Source organism: Tachyglossus aculeatus, chromosome 5 (genome assembly GCF_015852505.1).
Source record: "Tachyglossus aculeatus isolate mTacAcu1 chromosome 5, mTacAcu1.pri, whole genome shotgun sequence".
NCBI lineage: Eukaryota > Metazoa > Chordata > Mammalia > Monotremata > Tachyglossidae > Tachyglossus > Tachyglossus aculeatus.
This window is the reverse complement of record NC_052070.1, coordinates 37,940,754-37,958,858: the sequence shown is the minus strand read 5'-3', so window position 1 is coordinate 37,958,858 and position 18,105 is coordinate 37,940,754. Positions and strand designations below refer to the sequence as shown.

The following is an 18,105-nucleotide window of genomic DNA, read 5'->3' as shown; positions in this document are numbered from 1 at the left end:
TTGATTGATTGATTTAATAGCGGATAATAAAAAAACATTTCTGAGCCACCAACTTGTAATAATAATAATAATAGCATTTGTTAAGCGCTTACTATGTGCCGAGCACTGTTCTAAGCACTGGAGTAAATACAAGGTAATCAGGTTGTCTCAAGTGGAGCTCATTCTTAATCCCCATTTTACAGATAAGGTAACTGAGGCACAGAGAAGTCAAGTGACTTGCCCAAAGTCACACAGCTGATGAGCGGCGGAACTGGGATTAGAACCCACGACCTCTGATTCCCAAGCCCGGGCTCTTTCCATTAATCCACGCTGCTTCCCGTGTATTAGTATATCAACCTCTTCTCCCAAGTACTTGCAGACCTCATATTTTGAAATCACTTCTTGTCCCTTTTGAGAACACCATCAGCTGTTACCAATTCCTCTATGAAGAATAAGATTTTTGCCCCTTGTTAAGATGCCTCACACCCCCACTGAGCAGTTCTTTCCTTGTAAAAGAAAATCTGCTTTTGCCCTGTCCTTATCATGCAAATCTACTACTTTTTGTATTACTCTAAAACCCAAATGAGAGCTTTGGGGGCCCTCCCCATCCCCCCCCGCCCCATCCTACCTCCTTCCCCTCCCCACAGCACCTGTATATATGTTTGTACAGATTCATTACTCTATTTATTTTACTTGTACATATTTACTATTCTATTCATTTTATTTTGTTAATATGTTTTGTTTTTTTGTCTGCCTTCCCCTTCTAGACTGGGAGCCTGCTGTTGGGTAGGGACTGTCTCTGTATGTTGCCAACTTGTACTTCCCAAGTGCTTAGTACAGTGCTCTGCACACAGTAAGCGCTCAATAAATACGATTGATGATGATGATGACTGCCTCTGTATGTTGCCATCTTGTACTTCCCAAGCGCTTAGTACAGTGCTCTGCACACAGTGAGCACTCAATAAATATGAATGAATGAATGATTTCAGCACTAATAAAGCCAAGTTTGGTCATCATCATTTTGGGATGCTACCACCTGCACACAATACTCTGAGCCCTGTATACTGGCAGCAGTGGCATTTCACATTTTTCACTCAATTAGCAGCATTTATTGAACAGCTACTGTGTGTTGAGCACTATTTTAAGCACATGGGAGAGTACAGTAGAAATCGGTGTATATGTTTGCTGCTTTCAAGCAGTTTACAATCTAGCGCGTGAGAGGGATGTTTAAGTTTTAGAGAGGTGATATAGTAATAGCATACATAAGCTACACACCTAAGCGCACTGGTGAGCTGTACTTAAGTGGCACTGAAGTGGCATCTGGGGGAGGTAGAAATTAAGCAGAAAAAGCCTTTTGAGAAAGACAGATTCCAGAGCTGTTTTCCCAGCTAGTTCCCCCTCGCCTGGAATTCTCTCCCTGTCCATATACACCAGACCACCACTCTCTACACCTTCAGACCATTATTATGGTCTGAGAAGCAGTTTGGCTCAGTGGAAAGAGCCCGGGCTTTGGAGTCAGAGGTTATGGGTTCAAACCGCGGCTCCGCCAATTGTCAGCTGTGTGACTCTGGGCCAGTCACTTAACTTCTCTGTGTCTCTGTTACCTCATCTGTAAAATGGGGAATAGGACTGTGAGCTCCCCGAGGAATAACCTGATCACCTTGTAACCTCCCCAAGGCCCTACTGAGAGCTCACCTCCTCCAGGAGGCCTTCCCAGACTGAGCCCCTTCCTTCCTCTCCCCCTCGTCCCCCTCTCCATCCCCCCATCTTACCTCCTTCCCTTCCCCACAGCACCTGGATATATGTATATATGTTTGTACATATTTATTACTCTATTTATTTATTTATTTTACCTGTACATATCTATTCTATTTATTTTATTTTGTTAGTATGTTTGGTTTTGTTCTCTGTCTCCCCCTTTTAGACTGTGAGCCCACTGTTGGGTAGGGACTGTCTCTATATGTTGCCAACTTGTACTTCCCAAGCGCTTAGTACAGTGCTCTGCACACAGTAAGCGCTCAATAAATACGATTGATTGATTAGAACAGTGCTTTGCACATAGTAAGTGCTTAATAAATGCCATCATTATTATTATTATTACGGTCACATCTCCTCCAAGAGGGCTTCCCTGACTAAGCCCTCTATTCCCCAACACTCTTCCTTCTATGTCGCCTACACAATTAGATCTGTGATCTTTGGGCAGCTGATATCTTCCCCACTACCAACCCCTCAGCACTTATGTACATAGCTTTATATTACATATTACAAATTTCCCGTGTGTGTGTGTCTCTGTGTATGAATATGTATACACATTAGTTTGTGCATATGTGTATACATATAGATTCTTATTTACTGCTGTTCATGTTTGTCTTCCCCTCTAGACTGTAGGCTTGTTAAGGGCAGGGAACGTGTCTGCTAACTCTGTTGTATCATACCCTCCTAAGTGCTTACTACAGTGCCCTGCACATAGTGAGCACTCAATAAATACCACTGATTGATGGGCTCAGAGGAGCCGTAAGGTCTGTCAGACACAACGTGGGAGGGGGTCTTGGGCAGGGAAGGGGATATGACCAAGAAGTTGGCAGCGGAAAGGATGAGAACAAGACACAGAGCGACGGCTTACTCGTCCAAGTGCTTCGTACAGTGCTCTGCACACAGTAAATGCTCGATAAATACGACAATGGTTGGCTTGAGGGGTATGAAGAGTACCCACTGGGGAAAAGTGGAAGAAGAGAGTGGACAAGCAGAAGGGAAAGAGCTGACGGACTGCTCTGAAACCAACCGTGGGGAGCGTCTGCTCGATATGCGGAGAAATGGCCAGCGGCTGGAGATCTCTGAAGAATGGGGAGCTGCGGCCCTGGTGACATTTTAGAATGTAGGTATGGTGTCTACCAACTCTTCGCCGTACCAGTCCCACAGCACTTATTAGCCTCCTCTCTGATCTTCCATCCTCCCGTCTCTCCCCAATTCAGTCTCTACTTCTCCCTGCTTCCCGGATTATCTTTCTACAGAAACGCTCTGGGCATGTCACTCCCCTCCTCAAAAATCTCCAGTGGTTGCCTGTCAACCTTCGAATCAAGCAAAAACTCCTCACTCCCGGCTTCAAGGCTGTCCATCCCCTCACCCCCTCCTTCCTCACCTCCCTTCTGTCCTTCTCCAGCCTAATTCGCACCCTCCGCTCCTCTGCCGCTAATCTCCTCACTGGGCCTCGTTCTCGCCTGTCCCGCCGTCGACCCCCGGCCCACGTCCTTCCCCTGGCCCGGAATGCCCTCCCTCCACACATCCGCCAAGCTAGCTCTCTTCCTCCCTTCAAAGCCCTACTGAGAGCCCACCTCCTCCAGGAGGTCTTCCCAGACTGAGCCCCCCTTTTCCTCTGCTCCTCCTCCCCTCCCCATTGCCCCCCTCCCTCCCTCCGCCCTACCCCTCCCCACAACACTTGTATATATTTGGACATATTTATCACTCTACTTTGTACATATTTACTACTCTGTTTTATTAATGATGTGTACATAGCTATAATTCTATTTCTTCTGATGGTACTGACACCTGTCTACTTGTTTTGTTTTGTTGCCTGTCCCCTCCTTCTAGACTGTGAGCCCGCTGTTGGGTAAGAACCGTCTCTATACGTTGCCGATCTGCACTTCCCAAGCACTTAGTCCAGTGCTCTGCAAACAGTAAGCGCTCAATAAATACGATTGAATGAATGACGGAATGGGTTTATGGCCAAGGGTGCTAGTTGTCAAAAAGGAGAGGAAATGTTCCCGGCTCTGTCCTTCAACCTACCCCAATGCTTCTCTTAGAGCTTTTGCACAGAGTAAATGCTTAATAAATACCATAATCAGATGCAAGTGTTTGCGAGCACTTCAACCCCTTCCCTCTGAGTAGCACCTCCTAGGACAGTGGAACTCAGCAACACCAAGAGATCTTAAGAGCGGGAAAAAAAAGCAAGACACGAGTGTATCTGCTTTACCATTTCCTGGGGCTCTATCTGTCTCTATATCTCAACTCCTTCAGGTTTTTCTTCCCTCCTTTCTCATTTCCTCCTCTTCTCTGTCCTCCCCCCAATTACATCTTCCAATACCCCTAGGTGAGCCTCCAGAATTAGGTGCAAAATATATGATGTCACTTGGATAAATGAAAAGGGGAGGCTCGAGTACAGTGCAAGCGCTTAGTTCAGTGCTCTGCACACAGTAAGCACTCAATAATTACGACTGAATGAATAAAGAGAGGGACAACCAATGGGGTTATGTAGCAGAAGATACACTCTCTTGTGGAAGTTAAGATACCTTGAATGTATATAAAATTCCACTAATATTATTATTATGATTACTACTCAGTGATGTAAGGGCATGGGAAAAGGTCGATAAAGGTGCAGAGAAGCAGCGTGGCTCAGTGGAAAGAGCACGGGCTTTGGAGTCAGAGGTCATGGGTTCGAATCCCGGCTCCGCCACAAGTCTGCTGTGTGACCTTGGGCAAGTCACTTAACTTCTCTGAGCCTCAGTTACCTCATCTGTAAAATGGGGATTACGACTGTGAGTCCCACGTGGGACAACCTGATCACCTTGTATCCCCCCCAGCGCTTAGAACAGTGCTTTGCACATAGTAATCGCTTAACAAATGCCATAATCATCATCATCATCATCATAAATGAATGAAGAATTATTTTTGCATTCTGAAATATCAGATTTTAGGAGTCAGCTCCTAACTGTACTAATGGCTCGCTATGCAAGGGAGCTTTCACTGAGAGCATCCATCTCATCAATCTGATACTTGGGCCTTCCCAGACTAAGCCCCCTCCTTTCTCTCCCCCTCCTCCACTGCTCTGCACATAGTAAGCGCTCAATAAATACGACTGAATGAATGAATGAATTCCTTAATGAAGGATAAAAGTGGTTTGGGAGCCTCCAAATTTTGGGGTGGTTTTTTTTTGTTAATTTGTTTGATTTGGGTTGTTTTTTTTTAAAGAAATACAAGGCTTGGAGAATGATTTCTCAGACTCCAGTTCTCACATTCGGTGAGGCAATGTTTGCGGAGCTGCTTTTTCCTGGAAATAGCGGCATTACCTGGTTCCAGCTTGACATTTTTGAGTTGAAGTCAACTCTGACTGCAAAAGCCCTAGATGTCCTCCTCGAGCTTCTTGTTCTTAGAGGTGGCCTCATCTAGAATCATAGAGAGATGTCACTCTTCTAGCTGTTTTTTCTCTGTACGGAGTCTCAGTCATCCTGGAGAGAAGACAAGGACTTGGTGAAGGAATCCAATCATTCCTTCTGCTACTTCCCTTCCCTTCTGATGCTTGTCATTATTTCTCCCAGCTGACTGCCTAGAATTAATTGTCCACAGGTTTTCTTTTCCTCCTTTTCTCCAATATTCCCTGATCCTTTCCTTCTATAGGCGAGCTGGCTTCCAGGTTTTTTCACCTCTTTGCTGTATTACCTTGCTTCCTCCTTGGAATCCAGGACGGAGATATACTTTTGGATCCTTGGCCCTGGTTTTCCTTTTCTTTTTTAGTGGTGTTTGTTAAGCACTTACTATGTGTCAGGCACTGTACTAAGCACAGTGAATCAGGATGGACACAGGCCATGACCCAAATGGGGCTCACAGTCTTCATCCCCGTTTTTCAGATGAGGTAAGTGAGGTCTACAGAAGAAGTGAAGTGACTTATCCAAGGTCACAGAGCAGATAAGAGGCAGAGCCAGGATCAGAGCCAGGTTCTTCTGACTCTCAGGCCTGTGCTCTATCCATCAGGCAACACTGCTGCTCGCCGTTTTTCCACAAAGCATGTCGGCCAAGTTCTTAGCCGGCTGCTAGTTGCTTTACTTTTCCCCTCATTTCTCCCCTGGATGATTCTCATTTTACCAGGATTCTAGCCGATTTCTCGGAGTTGTCATCTGTGCTCTAATTCTCTTTCCTTCTGGGCAGCCCAGGGCAGTCCCTTAAATAATAATAATAATAATACTAATGGTATTTTTAAAGCACTGTTCTAAGCACCGGGATAGATAACAAGGTGATCAGGTTGTCCCACGTGGGGCTCCCCATCATAATCCCCATTTTGCAGATGAGGTAACAGGCACAGAGAAACTAAGTGACTTGCGCAAAGTCACACAGTTGACAGTAATAATAGTAATAATAATGATGGCATTTGTTAAGCGCTTACTATGTGCCAAGCACTGTTCAAAGCGCTGGGGAGGATACAAGGTGATTAAATTGTCCCACAGGGGGCTCACAGTCTTAATCCCCATTTTGCAGATGAGGTAACAGGCAGAGAGAAACTAAGACTTGCGCAAAGTCACACAGTTGACAGTAATAATAGTAATAATAATGATGGCATTTGTTAAGCGCTTACTATGTGCCAAGCACTGTTCAAATCACTGGGGAGGATACAAGGTGATTAAATTGTCCCACGGGGGGCTCACAGTCTTAATCCCCATTTTACAGATGAGGTAACTGAGGCACAGAGAAGTTAAGGGACTTGCCCAAAGTCACACAGCTGACAAGCGGTGGAGCTGGGATTTGAACCCACGACCTCTGCCTCCCAAACACATGCTCTTTCCACTAAGCCTCACTGCTTCTCTGTCTTCTAACATTAGACAAGACACCTCTTTTTCCACCTAAGGGCTGCCGGCTATTGCTGGGACAGTTTGGGCAGTAAACTTTTCAGTCCTGTCTGTCTATCTGCATCTGTCTGCAACTACCCTAGTGTACTTTCCAAGTGTTTAGTAGAGCAATCGCTCAATAAATACCACTGATTGACTGATTGATTGTGCTCCAATCTGGATGCTTGTTTACAATTCGTTTCTACGAATGGACATCTTTCCAATAAACCTAAACTCCACTAGAATCCTTCTTAACCAAAGTTAATGACTTCTCTGTTTTTGTTCCTTCTTTCTGCAAGCACTTCGAGTTGGTGTCTTCCAACTCAACTGTGTTGCACCCTCCCAAGCGTTTTGTCCAGTGCTCTGCACACAGTAGGCGCTCGATAAACACCACCGATAAAGCACTTCGAGTTGGTGTCTTCCAACTCAACTCTGTTGCACCCTCCCAAGCGTTTTGTCCAGTGCTCTGCACACAGTAGGCGCTCGATAAACACCACCGATAAACCGCGAGCTCGTTATGGGCAGGGAATGTGTCTGCTAATTCAGTACAGTCCTTTGCACGGAGTAAGCGCTCGATAACTACTACCGATTGACTGAATGATCGATCACTATCCTAAGTTCTTCTTTCAGACAAATCGGAGAATATAGTCGTCAACTACATGAAGATCCAAATGCCTTGAAAAGGAGAAAAAATAAGTCACCTCCTATTGCCGGATTAACTCTTTAACTGCATAAGCAAAGAAAATTTTCAGTGACGATGCTTTTCTATCGCGCAATATCCAGTCTCTCTGCTGGGATAATGACAGTTGAGATGTATCCCACAGAGCCCTGGCCCTCATCCCCCCCTTTCTCACTCTGACTTTCCCAAAGGACTTTTGGGATAAAACTACTGCAATCTGAGTCCTCTAGCCGCAAGTCTCCGCGTGTCCTAAGACTGCTGGAGGATGTGACGGCTCTTCAGTAGAGGCCAATGAGTCGAGGGAATCATTTTATATGTATCTAGGGAAACATTTTAAACACCCAAACGTGCCGCCCAGACAAGCAGGGATGGACATAGGTCAACGGCACTGAGATTTGGAAGGAGTTAGTCAGAAAGGGGGAAGTACAATGTTACGCAAGAGAAGCAGATCTGCTCTTTTCCAGAGCTTTTGATATAATGAACAAATACAGCGGTTTTCACCGGGTGGCATTAGGGTACAGAGTCGCTTTGGGTACTGGGTACCGAACTGCGTAGGCGGTTGTACAGGGTTGCCATTTTTATCATCATCATCAATCGTATTTATTGAGCGCTTACTGTGTGCAGAGCACTGTACTAAGCACTTGGGAAGAACAAGTTGGCAACATATAGAGACAGTCCCTACCCAACAGTGGGCTCACAGTCTAAAAGGGGGAGACAGAGAACAAAACCAAACATACTAACAAAATAAAATAGAATAGACAGGTACAAGTAAAATAGAGTAATAAATCTGTACAAACATATATACATATATACAGGTGCTGTGGGGAAGGGAGGGAGGTAAGATGGGGGGGATGGAGAGGGGGACGAGGGGGAGAGGAAGGAAGGGGCTCAGTGTGGGAAGGCCTCCTGGAGGAGGTGAGCTCTCAGTAGGGCCTTGAAGGGAGGAAGAGAGCTAGCTTGGCGGATGGGCAGAGGGAGGGCATTCCAGGCCCGGGGGATGACGTGGGCTGGGGGTCGATGGTGGGACAGGCGAAAGGGACATTTTTAAGGAATGGAGAATCTGGCCCTTTCTCCCCCAACTCACTACGGCCAAGCCGCTGGGCCCAGAATAAATCAGCGGGCGTGGGCCCCTCAGAACGAAGAGAAGAGAGGGATTTACTTGAGGAATGGTACAGGCTGTAATTCCACACCTTAAACCACTCCCCTTTTCCCTCCGCCCACCAGCGACAGTATGCTTGATCGACCACAAAATCCTCTTGGTTCATCTTCTCCACTGATTCCCAGATCCGCTCCGTCCTCCCTACCCAAACTCCACAGGTCCAAACGTTGTCCTGTCACAGCTGGACTACTGCATCCGCCTCCTCACTTGCCTCCCTGCTTCCAGCTTCTCGTCCCTTCAGTCTACACTAACCTGCCGCTCCATAGATCATCTCCTGGAAATGTCCCTTGTCACGCATTGCTCCGCTCCTCAAAAACTCCCACTGGGGACTCACCTCCTTCTACGTCCAGCAAAATCTCCTCACAGTTGGCTTCGAGGCATGTATATATGTTTGTTCATATTTATTACTCTATTTATTTGTTTATTTTACTTGTACATATCTATTCCATTTATTTTATTTTGTTAGTATGTTCGGTTTTGTTCTCCGTCTCCCCCTTTTAGACTGTGAGCCCACTGTTGGGTAGGGACTGTCTCTATATGTTGCCGACTTGTACTTCCCCAAGCGCTTAGTACAGTGCTCTGCACACAGTAAGCGCTCAATAAATACGACAGATTGATTCACTGATTGATTTCCTCCAACTCTCCCCATCTCACCTGCAAGTTCTCTCACTTGTTACTCCCGGGTCTGCAGTCTTTGCCCCTCAGAAGCTCATCCTCTAATCAGACCTTGCTCTCAACCTTTTTTGCTTCCAAAGCTTCATTTCCAATGTACCCTCAGCGTGGTCTAGTGGAAAGAACATGGGCCAGGAAATCAGAGGACCTGGGTTCTGATCCCAGTTCCACCACATGGCTGCTGTGTGACCTTGGACAAGTCACTTCCCTTCTCTAGGCCTCCATTACCTCCCTCTGTAAAATGGAGCTTCAGTACCTGTTCTCCCTCCTACTTAGATTGTGAGCCCTTGTGTGGGACAGGGACTGTGTGTCTGATCTTATTATCTTGTATCTTCCCCAGCACACAGAACAGTGCTTGACATATAGTCAGTGCTTTTCAAATACCGTCATCATTATTACTAGTACAGTGCTCTGCACATAGTAAGCGCTCAATAAATACGATTGATTGATTGATTGATTATAACCACTCGCATCCGCCAAATCACAGCTCACCCCACTTTCAAAGTCCTCTTCAAAATCATACCTCCTCCTGAAAGTCCTCCCTTAGTATATTAACGTCTGTCTCCCCCTCTAGACTGCAAGCTAGATAAGGGCAGGGAACGTGTCCACTAATTCTTGTCGTATTGTACTCTCCCAAGTGCTCTGCACATAGTAAGCACCAATAAATACCACTGATTGACTCTCAGCATCCCACCTATGTAATCTGTTCCTCGCTTCAGAACTTACAAACATAAGTACACACATGCACTTACAAACATACATATACGCACATACATACGCACATACATATATGTACATACACACACATATACATACACATATGCACACACATATATACATACATATATACACATATACATACATATACATGCATGCATATATGCATACACAGATATACATACATATATAGTACATGCATGTATATATGCACACATACATATGTACACATACATGCTTACACACACATGTCTGCTGTGTGACCCTGGGCATGTCACTTCGCTGCGGTGCCTCACTTACCTCATCTGTAAAAGGGGGATTAAGACTGTGAGGCCAATGTGGGACAGGGACTGCGTCCAACCCGATTTGCTTGTATTCACATATAAGAATATGCACACACAAAAAAAACCCACACAACTTGTGAATATACATGTAAGTACATGTATGAAGTGTGTGCATGCATCAAGTGTGTACATAAGTGCATATGTGTATGTATATGTATACACATATGCACAAACTAATGTGTATACATATTCATACACAGGGACACACACATACACATATATCAATCAATCAATCAATTGTATTTATTGAGCGCTTACTGTGTGCAGAGCACTGTATTAAGCGCTTAGGGAGTACAAGTTGGCAACACATAGAGACGGTCCCTACCCAACAGTGGGCTCACAGTCTAGAAGGGGGAGACAGAGAACAAAACAAAACATATGAACAAAATAAAATAAATAGAATAGATATGTACAAGTAAAATAAATAGAGTAGTAAATAGGTACAAACATATATAATAATGGCATTTTATTAAGCGCTTACTATGTGCAAAGCACTGTTCTAAGCACTGGGGAGGTTACAAGGTGATCAGGTTGCCCCACGTGGGGCTCACAGTTTTAATCCCCATTTTACAGATGAGGTCACTGAGGCACAGAGAAGTTAAGTGACTTGGCCCAAGTCACACAGCAGACAAGTGGCAGAGCCGGGATTCGAACCCATGACCTCTGACTCCAAAGCCCGTGCTCTTTCCACTGAGCGACGCTGTATGCATACTCAGTTATTTATACATTTGGGCTACATCCCGTTCCCTTACTGTTCCTCCTTCTTCCTCTATCTGTAAATCAATTCTATTCATCTCCCCCAGCAGATGAATAGAGGCAGCGTGGCTCAGTGGAAAGAGCCCGGGCTTTGGAGTCAGAGGCCATGGGTTTGAATCCCGGCTCCGCCACATGTCCATTTATTTTATTTTGTTAATATGTTTTGTTGTCTGTCTCCCCTCTCTAGACTGTGAGCCCACTGCTGGGTAGGGACCGTCTCTCTATGTTGCCAACTTGTCCTTCCCAAGCGCTTAGTCCAGTGCTCTGCACACAGTAAGCGCTCAATAAATATGACTGAATGAATGTTGTCAACTTGTACTTCCCAAGTGCTTAGTCCAGTGCTCTGCCCACAGTAAGCGCTCAATAAATACGATTGAATGAATTTATTACTCTATTTACTTTACTTGGACATATTTATTCTATTGATTTTATTTTGTTAATATGTTTTGTTTTGTCGTCTGTCTCCCCCTTCTAGACTGTGAGTCCGCTGTCGGGTAGGGACCGTCTCTAGATGTTGCCAACTTGGACTTCCCAAGCGTTCAGTACCGTGCTCTGCACACAGTAAGCGCTCAATAAATACGATTGAAAGAATGAATGAATGCCCATCAGCTGCTTCGCCGGGGCCAGCAGTCCAGAATCCATGTGCAATTATTTTCCGGTCCAAAAGGCTCATAAAGGCCGCTCTGTTTCTCCAGGGAGCAGCGTGCAAATAGTCCTGGAAGGCCGTTCTCTTGCAGGCGCTCAATCCCTGCCTTTGTATTTTTCTCGGCAAATCCTTCAGCCCACAGCTTGAACTGGGGCCAAGGCCCCTAAAAGGCACAGCTCTTATTTAATGAACGTGAGCGAAAAATACCTTTTGGGAAGAAAACCCGACCTGGGAAACTTCCTAAAATAGCGTGAACATCATCATCATCATCAATTGTATTTATTGAGCGCTTACTGTGTGCAGAGCACTGTACTAAGCACTTGGGAAGTACAAGTTTGCAACATATAGAGACCGTCCCGACCCAACAGTGGGCTCACAGTCTAAAAGGGGGAGACAGAGAACAAAACCAAACATACTAACAAAATAAAATAGAATAGACATGTACAAGTAAAATAAATGGAGTAATAAATATGTACAAACATATATACATATATACAGGTGCTGTGGGGAAGAGAAGGAGGTAAGGCGGGGAGGATGGAGAGGGGGACGAGGGAGAGAGGAAGGAAGGGGCTCAGTCTGGGAAGGCCTCCTGGAGGAGGTGAGCTCTCAGTAGGGCCTTGAAGGGATCTACAAATCCCTCCCTGAGTGTCAGGGGGCCACGGGGGAGGCGATGGGTAATAATAATAATAATTCGGTAAAATGGAGATTAAGATTGTGAGCCGCACGTGGGACAACCTGATTACCTTGTATCTACCGCAGCGCTTAGAACAGTGCTTGGCTCGTAGTAAATGCTTAACAAATACCGTCATTATTATCTTTTACAAATCCCTCTCTGAGTGTCAGGGGGCCACGGGGGAGGTGATGGAGGAACAGCTGTAACTCCATTTTTCCTGACGATTTTGACACCTGTCTACATGTTTTGTCTCGTTGCCCGTCTCCCACTTCTAGACTGTGAGCCCGCTGTTGGGTAGGGACCGTCTCTACGCGTTGCCGACTTGTATTTCCCGAGCGCTTAGTACAGTGCTCTGAACGCAGTAAGCGCTCAATAAATGTGTTGAATGAATGAATGAGTGAGAAAGTAGTGGTACGGGGTGACATTCGGGAGGAGAAGGGGGTCCAATCTTCCTATTTTCGCGGTGCTGTGGCTGGCACTGGCTGGCAAGGTGAACTCGAGAGGCTCTCAAAGCCCATTCCCCCGTGCCTCGACCACCCCACCTCCCACAGCACAAAGGCTGCCCACCTGCATTCATGGTTTTAAATCAATCAATCGTATTTATTGAGCGCTTACTGTGTGCAGAGCACTGTACTAAGTGCTTGGGAAGTCCAAGTTGGCAACATCTAGAGACAGTCCCTACCCAACAGTGGGCTCACAGTCTAAACGGGGGAGACAGAACAAAACCAAACATACTAACAAAATGAAATAAATAGAATAGATATGTACACGTAAAATAAATAAATAAATAGAGTAATAAATATGTACAAACATATATATACATATATACAGGTGCTGTGGGGAAGGGAAGGAGGTAAGATGGGGGGAATGGAGAGGGGGACGAGGGGGAGAGGAAGGAAGGGGCTCAGTGTGGGAAGGCCTCCTGGAGGAGGTGAGCTCTCAGCAGGGCCTTGAAGGGAGGAAGAGAGCTAGCTTGGCGGATGGGCAGAGGGAGGGCATTCCTGGCCCGGGGGATGACGTGGGCCGGGGGTCGATGGTGGGACAGGCGAGAGCGAGGTATGGTGAGGAGATTAGCGGCGGAGGAGCGGAGGGTGCGGGCTGGGCTGGAGAAGGGGAGAAGGGAGGTGAGGTAGGAGGGGGCGAGGGGATGGATGGACAGCCTTGAAGCCCAGGGTGAGAAGTTTCTGCCTGATGCGCAGACAGGTTTTAAATGTCTCACCTCGTCCACCCCTACCCGCCCACTCACCAGTATTTTTTTTTAATGGCATTTTTTAGGCACTTACCATGTGCCACGCACCGTACTAAGCACTCGTCCACCCCTACCCGCCCACTCACCAGTATTTCTTTTCTTAATGGTATTTTTTAGGCACTTACCGTGTGCCACGCACCGTACTAAGCACTGGCGCGAGCTAAACAGGTTGGACACAGTCCGACATGGGGCTGGCAGGCCCATTCCGCTTTCATTCATTCAATCGTATTTACTGAGCGCTTACTGTGTACTAAGCGTGAACATCTGGAGGAATAGCTGTAACTCCATTCGTTCTGACGATTTGGACACCTGTCTATGAGTTTTGTTTTGTTTCCCGCCTCCCCCTTCTAGACTGTGAGCCCACTGTTGGGTAGGGACTGTCTCTAGATGTTGCCACCTTGGACTTCCCAAGCGCTTAGTACAGTGCTCTGCACACAGTAAGTGCTCAATAAATATGATTGATTGATTGAAGTACGAGTCGGCAACATAACGGAGAGGGTCCCTACCCAACAACGGGCTCTACAGACAAGGCAACAGACACAGTGAGCCCACTGTTGGGTAGGGACTGTCTCTATATGTTGCCAACTTGGACTTCCCAAGCGCTTAGTACAGTGCTCTGCACACAGTAAGCACGCAATAAATACGATTGATTGATTGATTGATTGATTGAAGTAGCTGGCAGCTAAGTGGCGGCAGCTAAGTGGCGGAGCAGGGATATTAGATCCCAGGTCCTCTGATTCCCAGCCCCGTGCTCCCGGTTGAACAACTCCCTTGATTACCTGCTCAGGGGTTTCTTTGACAACTGGAAAATCGGACGCAAACTGTAGCTAGAGCTTCCTTTGCTCATTACTTTACCTCCAATTGGGGAGGGAAACGGAAAGCAGGAAGAGGATCTACAGCGCCGTGGTGGCAAATGTCCCCCGTGAGCCATCTTTATGTACATATGTACATATTTATTACTCTATTTACTTATTTATTTTACTTGTACATATCTATTCTATTTATTTTATTTTGTTAGTATGTTTGCTTTTGTTCTCTGTCTCCCCCTTTTAGACTGTGAGCCCACTGTCTCTATATGTTGCCAACTTGTACTTCCCAAGTGCTTAATACGGTGCTCTGCACACAGTAAGCGCTCAATAAATACGACTGATTGATTGATTGACAGCGCTCCATCACCTTGCCCCCTCCTATCTTACCTCTCGGGTTTTCTTCCACAACCCAGTACGTTCACTTCACTCCTAAAGCCAACCTACTCGCTGTACCTCGATCTTGTACATATCTATTCTATTTATTTTATTTTGTTAGTATGTTTGGTTTTGTTGTCTGTCTCCCCCTTTTAGACTGTGAGCCCACTGTTGGGTAGGGACCGTCTCTAGATGTTGCCAACTTGGACTTCCCAAGCGCTTAGTCCAGTGCTCTGCACACAGTAAGCGCTCAATAAATACGATTGATTGATTGATTGATCCCCTTCACCCCCACACCCTGGCCTTCCACCTTCCGTTTCCAACAGGGCGGCCATGCCCAACTGGCAATGGGGCCTTGTGAATGCCAGGGGGGAATGGCACTTCCCTTCCCACTCACTAATCCAGGTGCCATTCCGCTAAAATGAATGTTTTCCTTTCCCCCTCTGGAAGGAACTGAGGGTGGCCCAGGGAGCAGTGTGGCGCAATGGATAGATCTTGGGCCTGGGAGCCCGAAGGACCTGCGTTCTAATTCTGACTCCACCACTTGTCAGCTGTGTGACCTTGGGCAAGTCGCTTCATTCATTCATCCATTCAATTGTATTTATTGAGCGCTTACTGTGTGCAGAGCACTGTACTACAGCGTGGCTCAGTGGAAAGAGCCCGGACTTTGGAGTCAGAGGTCGTAGGTTCAAATCCCGGCTCCACCACTTGTCAGCTGCGTGACTTTGGGCCAGTCACTTCACTTCTCTGTGCCTCAGTCCCTCCTCTGTAAAGTGGGGATGAAGACTGTGAGCCCCACAGGGGACAACTTGATCACCTTGTATCTCCCCCAGCGCTTAGAACAGTGCTTTGCACATAGCGCTTAACAAATGTCATTATTATTATTATTATTATTACTACGCGCTTGGGAAGTGCGGAGAAGCAGCAAGGCTCAGTGGAAAGAGCCTGGGCTTTGGAGTCAGAGGTCATGGGTTCAAATCCCAGCTCCGCCAATTGTCAGCTGTGTGACTTTGGGCAAGTCATTTCACTTCTCTGGGCCCCAGTTCTCTCATCTGTAAAATGGGGATGAAGCCTGTGAGCCCCACGTGGGACAATCTGATTACCTTGTACCACCCCCCAACGCTTAGAACAGTGCTTAGCACATAGTAAGCGCTTAATAAATGACATCATTATTATTATTATTATTATTATTATTATTTTTATTACAAGTCAGCAACATATAGAGATGGTCCCTACCCAACAATGGGCTCACAGTGTAGAAGGGGGAGACAGACAACAAAACATGTAGACAGGTGTCAAAATCATCAAACGGATTAATAACCATATGCACATCACGAGAAGCAGCGTGGCTCAGTGGAAAGAGCCTGGGCTTTGGAGTCAGAGGGCATGGGCTCGAATCCCAGCTCCGCCACACATCTGCTGTGTGACCTTGGGCAAGTCACTTAACTTCTCTGAGCCTCAGTGACCTCATCTGTAAAATGAGGGTGAAGACTGTGAGCCCCACGGGGAACAACCTGATCACCTTGTATCCCCCCAGCGCTCAGAACAGTGCTTTGCACCTAGTAAGCGCTTAACAAATGCCATTATTATTATTATTATTAAGATTTTTTGGAGCCTCGGTTACCTCATCTGTAAAACGGGGATTAAGATGGTGAGCCCAGGGTGAGACAGGGGCTGTGTCCAACCTGATTAGCTTGTATCTACCCAGTGCTTAGGGAAGCAGCGTGGCTCAGCGGAAAGAGCCCGGGCTTTGAAGTCAGAGGTCATAGGTTCAAATCCCGGCTCTGCCACTTGTCAGCTGTGTGACTTTGGGCAAGTCACTTCACTTCTCTGGGCCTCAGTTACCTCCTCTGTAAAATGGGAATTAAGAGTGTGAGCCCCACGTGGGACAACCTGATCACCTTGTAAATTCCACAGCGCTTAGAACAGTGCTTGGCACATAGTAAGCGCTTAATAAATGTTATTATTATTATTATTATTATTATTATTATTATTATTATTATTATTATTATTACAGGGCCTGGTACATAGTAAAGTGCTACACAAATACCATAAAAAACTCACTGAGGCACTAATCCACAGAGGTCACAAATGGCCTCCTAGAAAGACCTTTGAAGTGCCAAGGATGACACTTTTCCAAGGCCTATGTAGGAGGCTGCACTGCCAACTTAATTTTGTTTCTCTCCACCTCCCACACCCCGGCAACTAATGACACAGAATGAGGTCGATTAGGCTGTAGGTCCGAGGGCGGCTGAACTGGTTGGGATTTTTGCACGCAACAAATCCAAATTGCTCATTCAATCCACAGTATCATCATCATCAATCGTATTTATTGAGCGCTTACTATGTGCAGAGCACTGTACTAAGCGCTTGGGAAGTCCAAATTGGCAACATCTAGAGACAGTCCCTACCCAACAGTGGGCTCACAGTCTAAAAGGGGGAGACAGAGAACAAAACCAAACATACTAACAAAATAAAACAAATAGAATAGATATGTACAAATAAAATAAATAAATAAATGAATATAATAAGCACTGCGTGTGGGTTTGGGGGGTCGGGGGTGGTCCCCGTCCGCGGGTGGGGGAGAGGGGCTCAGTACCTATCGCGCCCTCGTTCTGCTCTGAACCCATGAGGTTTGTTAAAATATCATTACGGTTCCAATATAATTATACCTCGAGGTCTTTACGGAAAGACGCCCGACAAACAGCGGCCATAAAAACAATAAAAACGCTTAAAAAAACAGTCGTTTTTGAAGAAGATAATGAGTGCCAAGCTCAGGTCTGTGTCACTGACAAGACTAGGGTGAACACTCTCTTCCCAATGCAAACCTGCATCTGTGGCATTAGCACATTTATTCAATCTTTCAATCATATTCACTGAACGCTTACTGTGAGCAGAGCACTGTACTTTTTAGACTGTGAGCCCACTGTTGGGTACGGACCGTCTCTATAGGTTGCCAACTTGTACTTCCCAAGCGCTTAGTACAGTGCTCTGCACACAGTAAGCGCTCAATAAATACGATTGATTACTAAACGCTTTCAGAACAGTGCTTTGCACATGGTAAGTGCTTAATAAACGCCATCATTATTATTACAATACAACAACAAGCAGACATATGACCTGCTCACAATGAGCTCACTCTAGTACGCAACCACTTTGCATGCAAAGTTTTTTTTATCATTTACTCAGAAACTGGGGAAAGAGGCACTTCTGTGGTGGGGGTAATTATGCTAGTAAATACGGTAGCCGGCTGGATGAAAAGCAAAGTCGGGCAATCAATCAATCAATCGTATTTATTGAGCGCTTACTGTGTGCAGAGCACTGTACTAAGCGCTTGGGAAGTCCAAGTTGGCAACATATAGAGACAGTCCCTACCCAACAGTGGGCTCACAGTCTAAAAGGGGGAGACAGACAACAAAACCAAACAGACTAACAAAATAAAATAAATAGAATA

General features: G+C 46.0%; 1 protein-coding gene across 1 annotated transcript in view; it reads right to left on the bottom strand.

The window, feature by feature from the left end:
* Positions 1 to 18,105, bottom strand: part of EIF4G3 (eukaryotic translation initiation factor 4 gamma 3) — a 288,773-nt gene that overhangs the window by 244,880 nt on the left and 25,788 nt on the right. The window contains 1 exon segment of the mRNA XM_038747121.1: positions 5,043 to 5,201. Coding sequence (XP_038603049.1) covers positions 5,043 to 5,138 — 96 coding nt within the window. The 5' untranslated portion in view covers positions 5,139 to 5,201.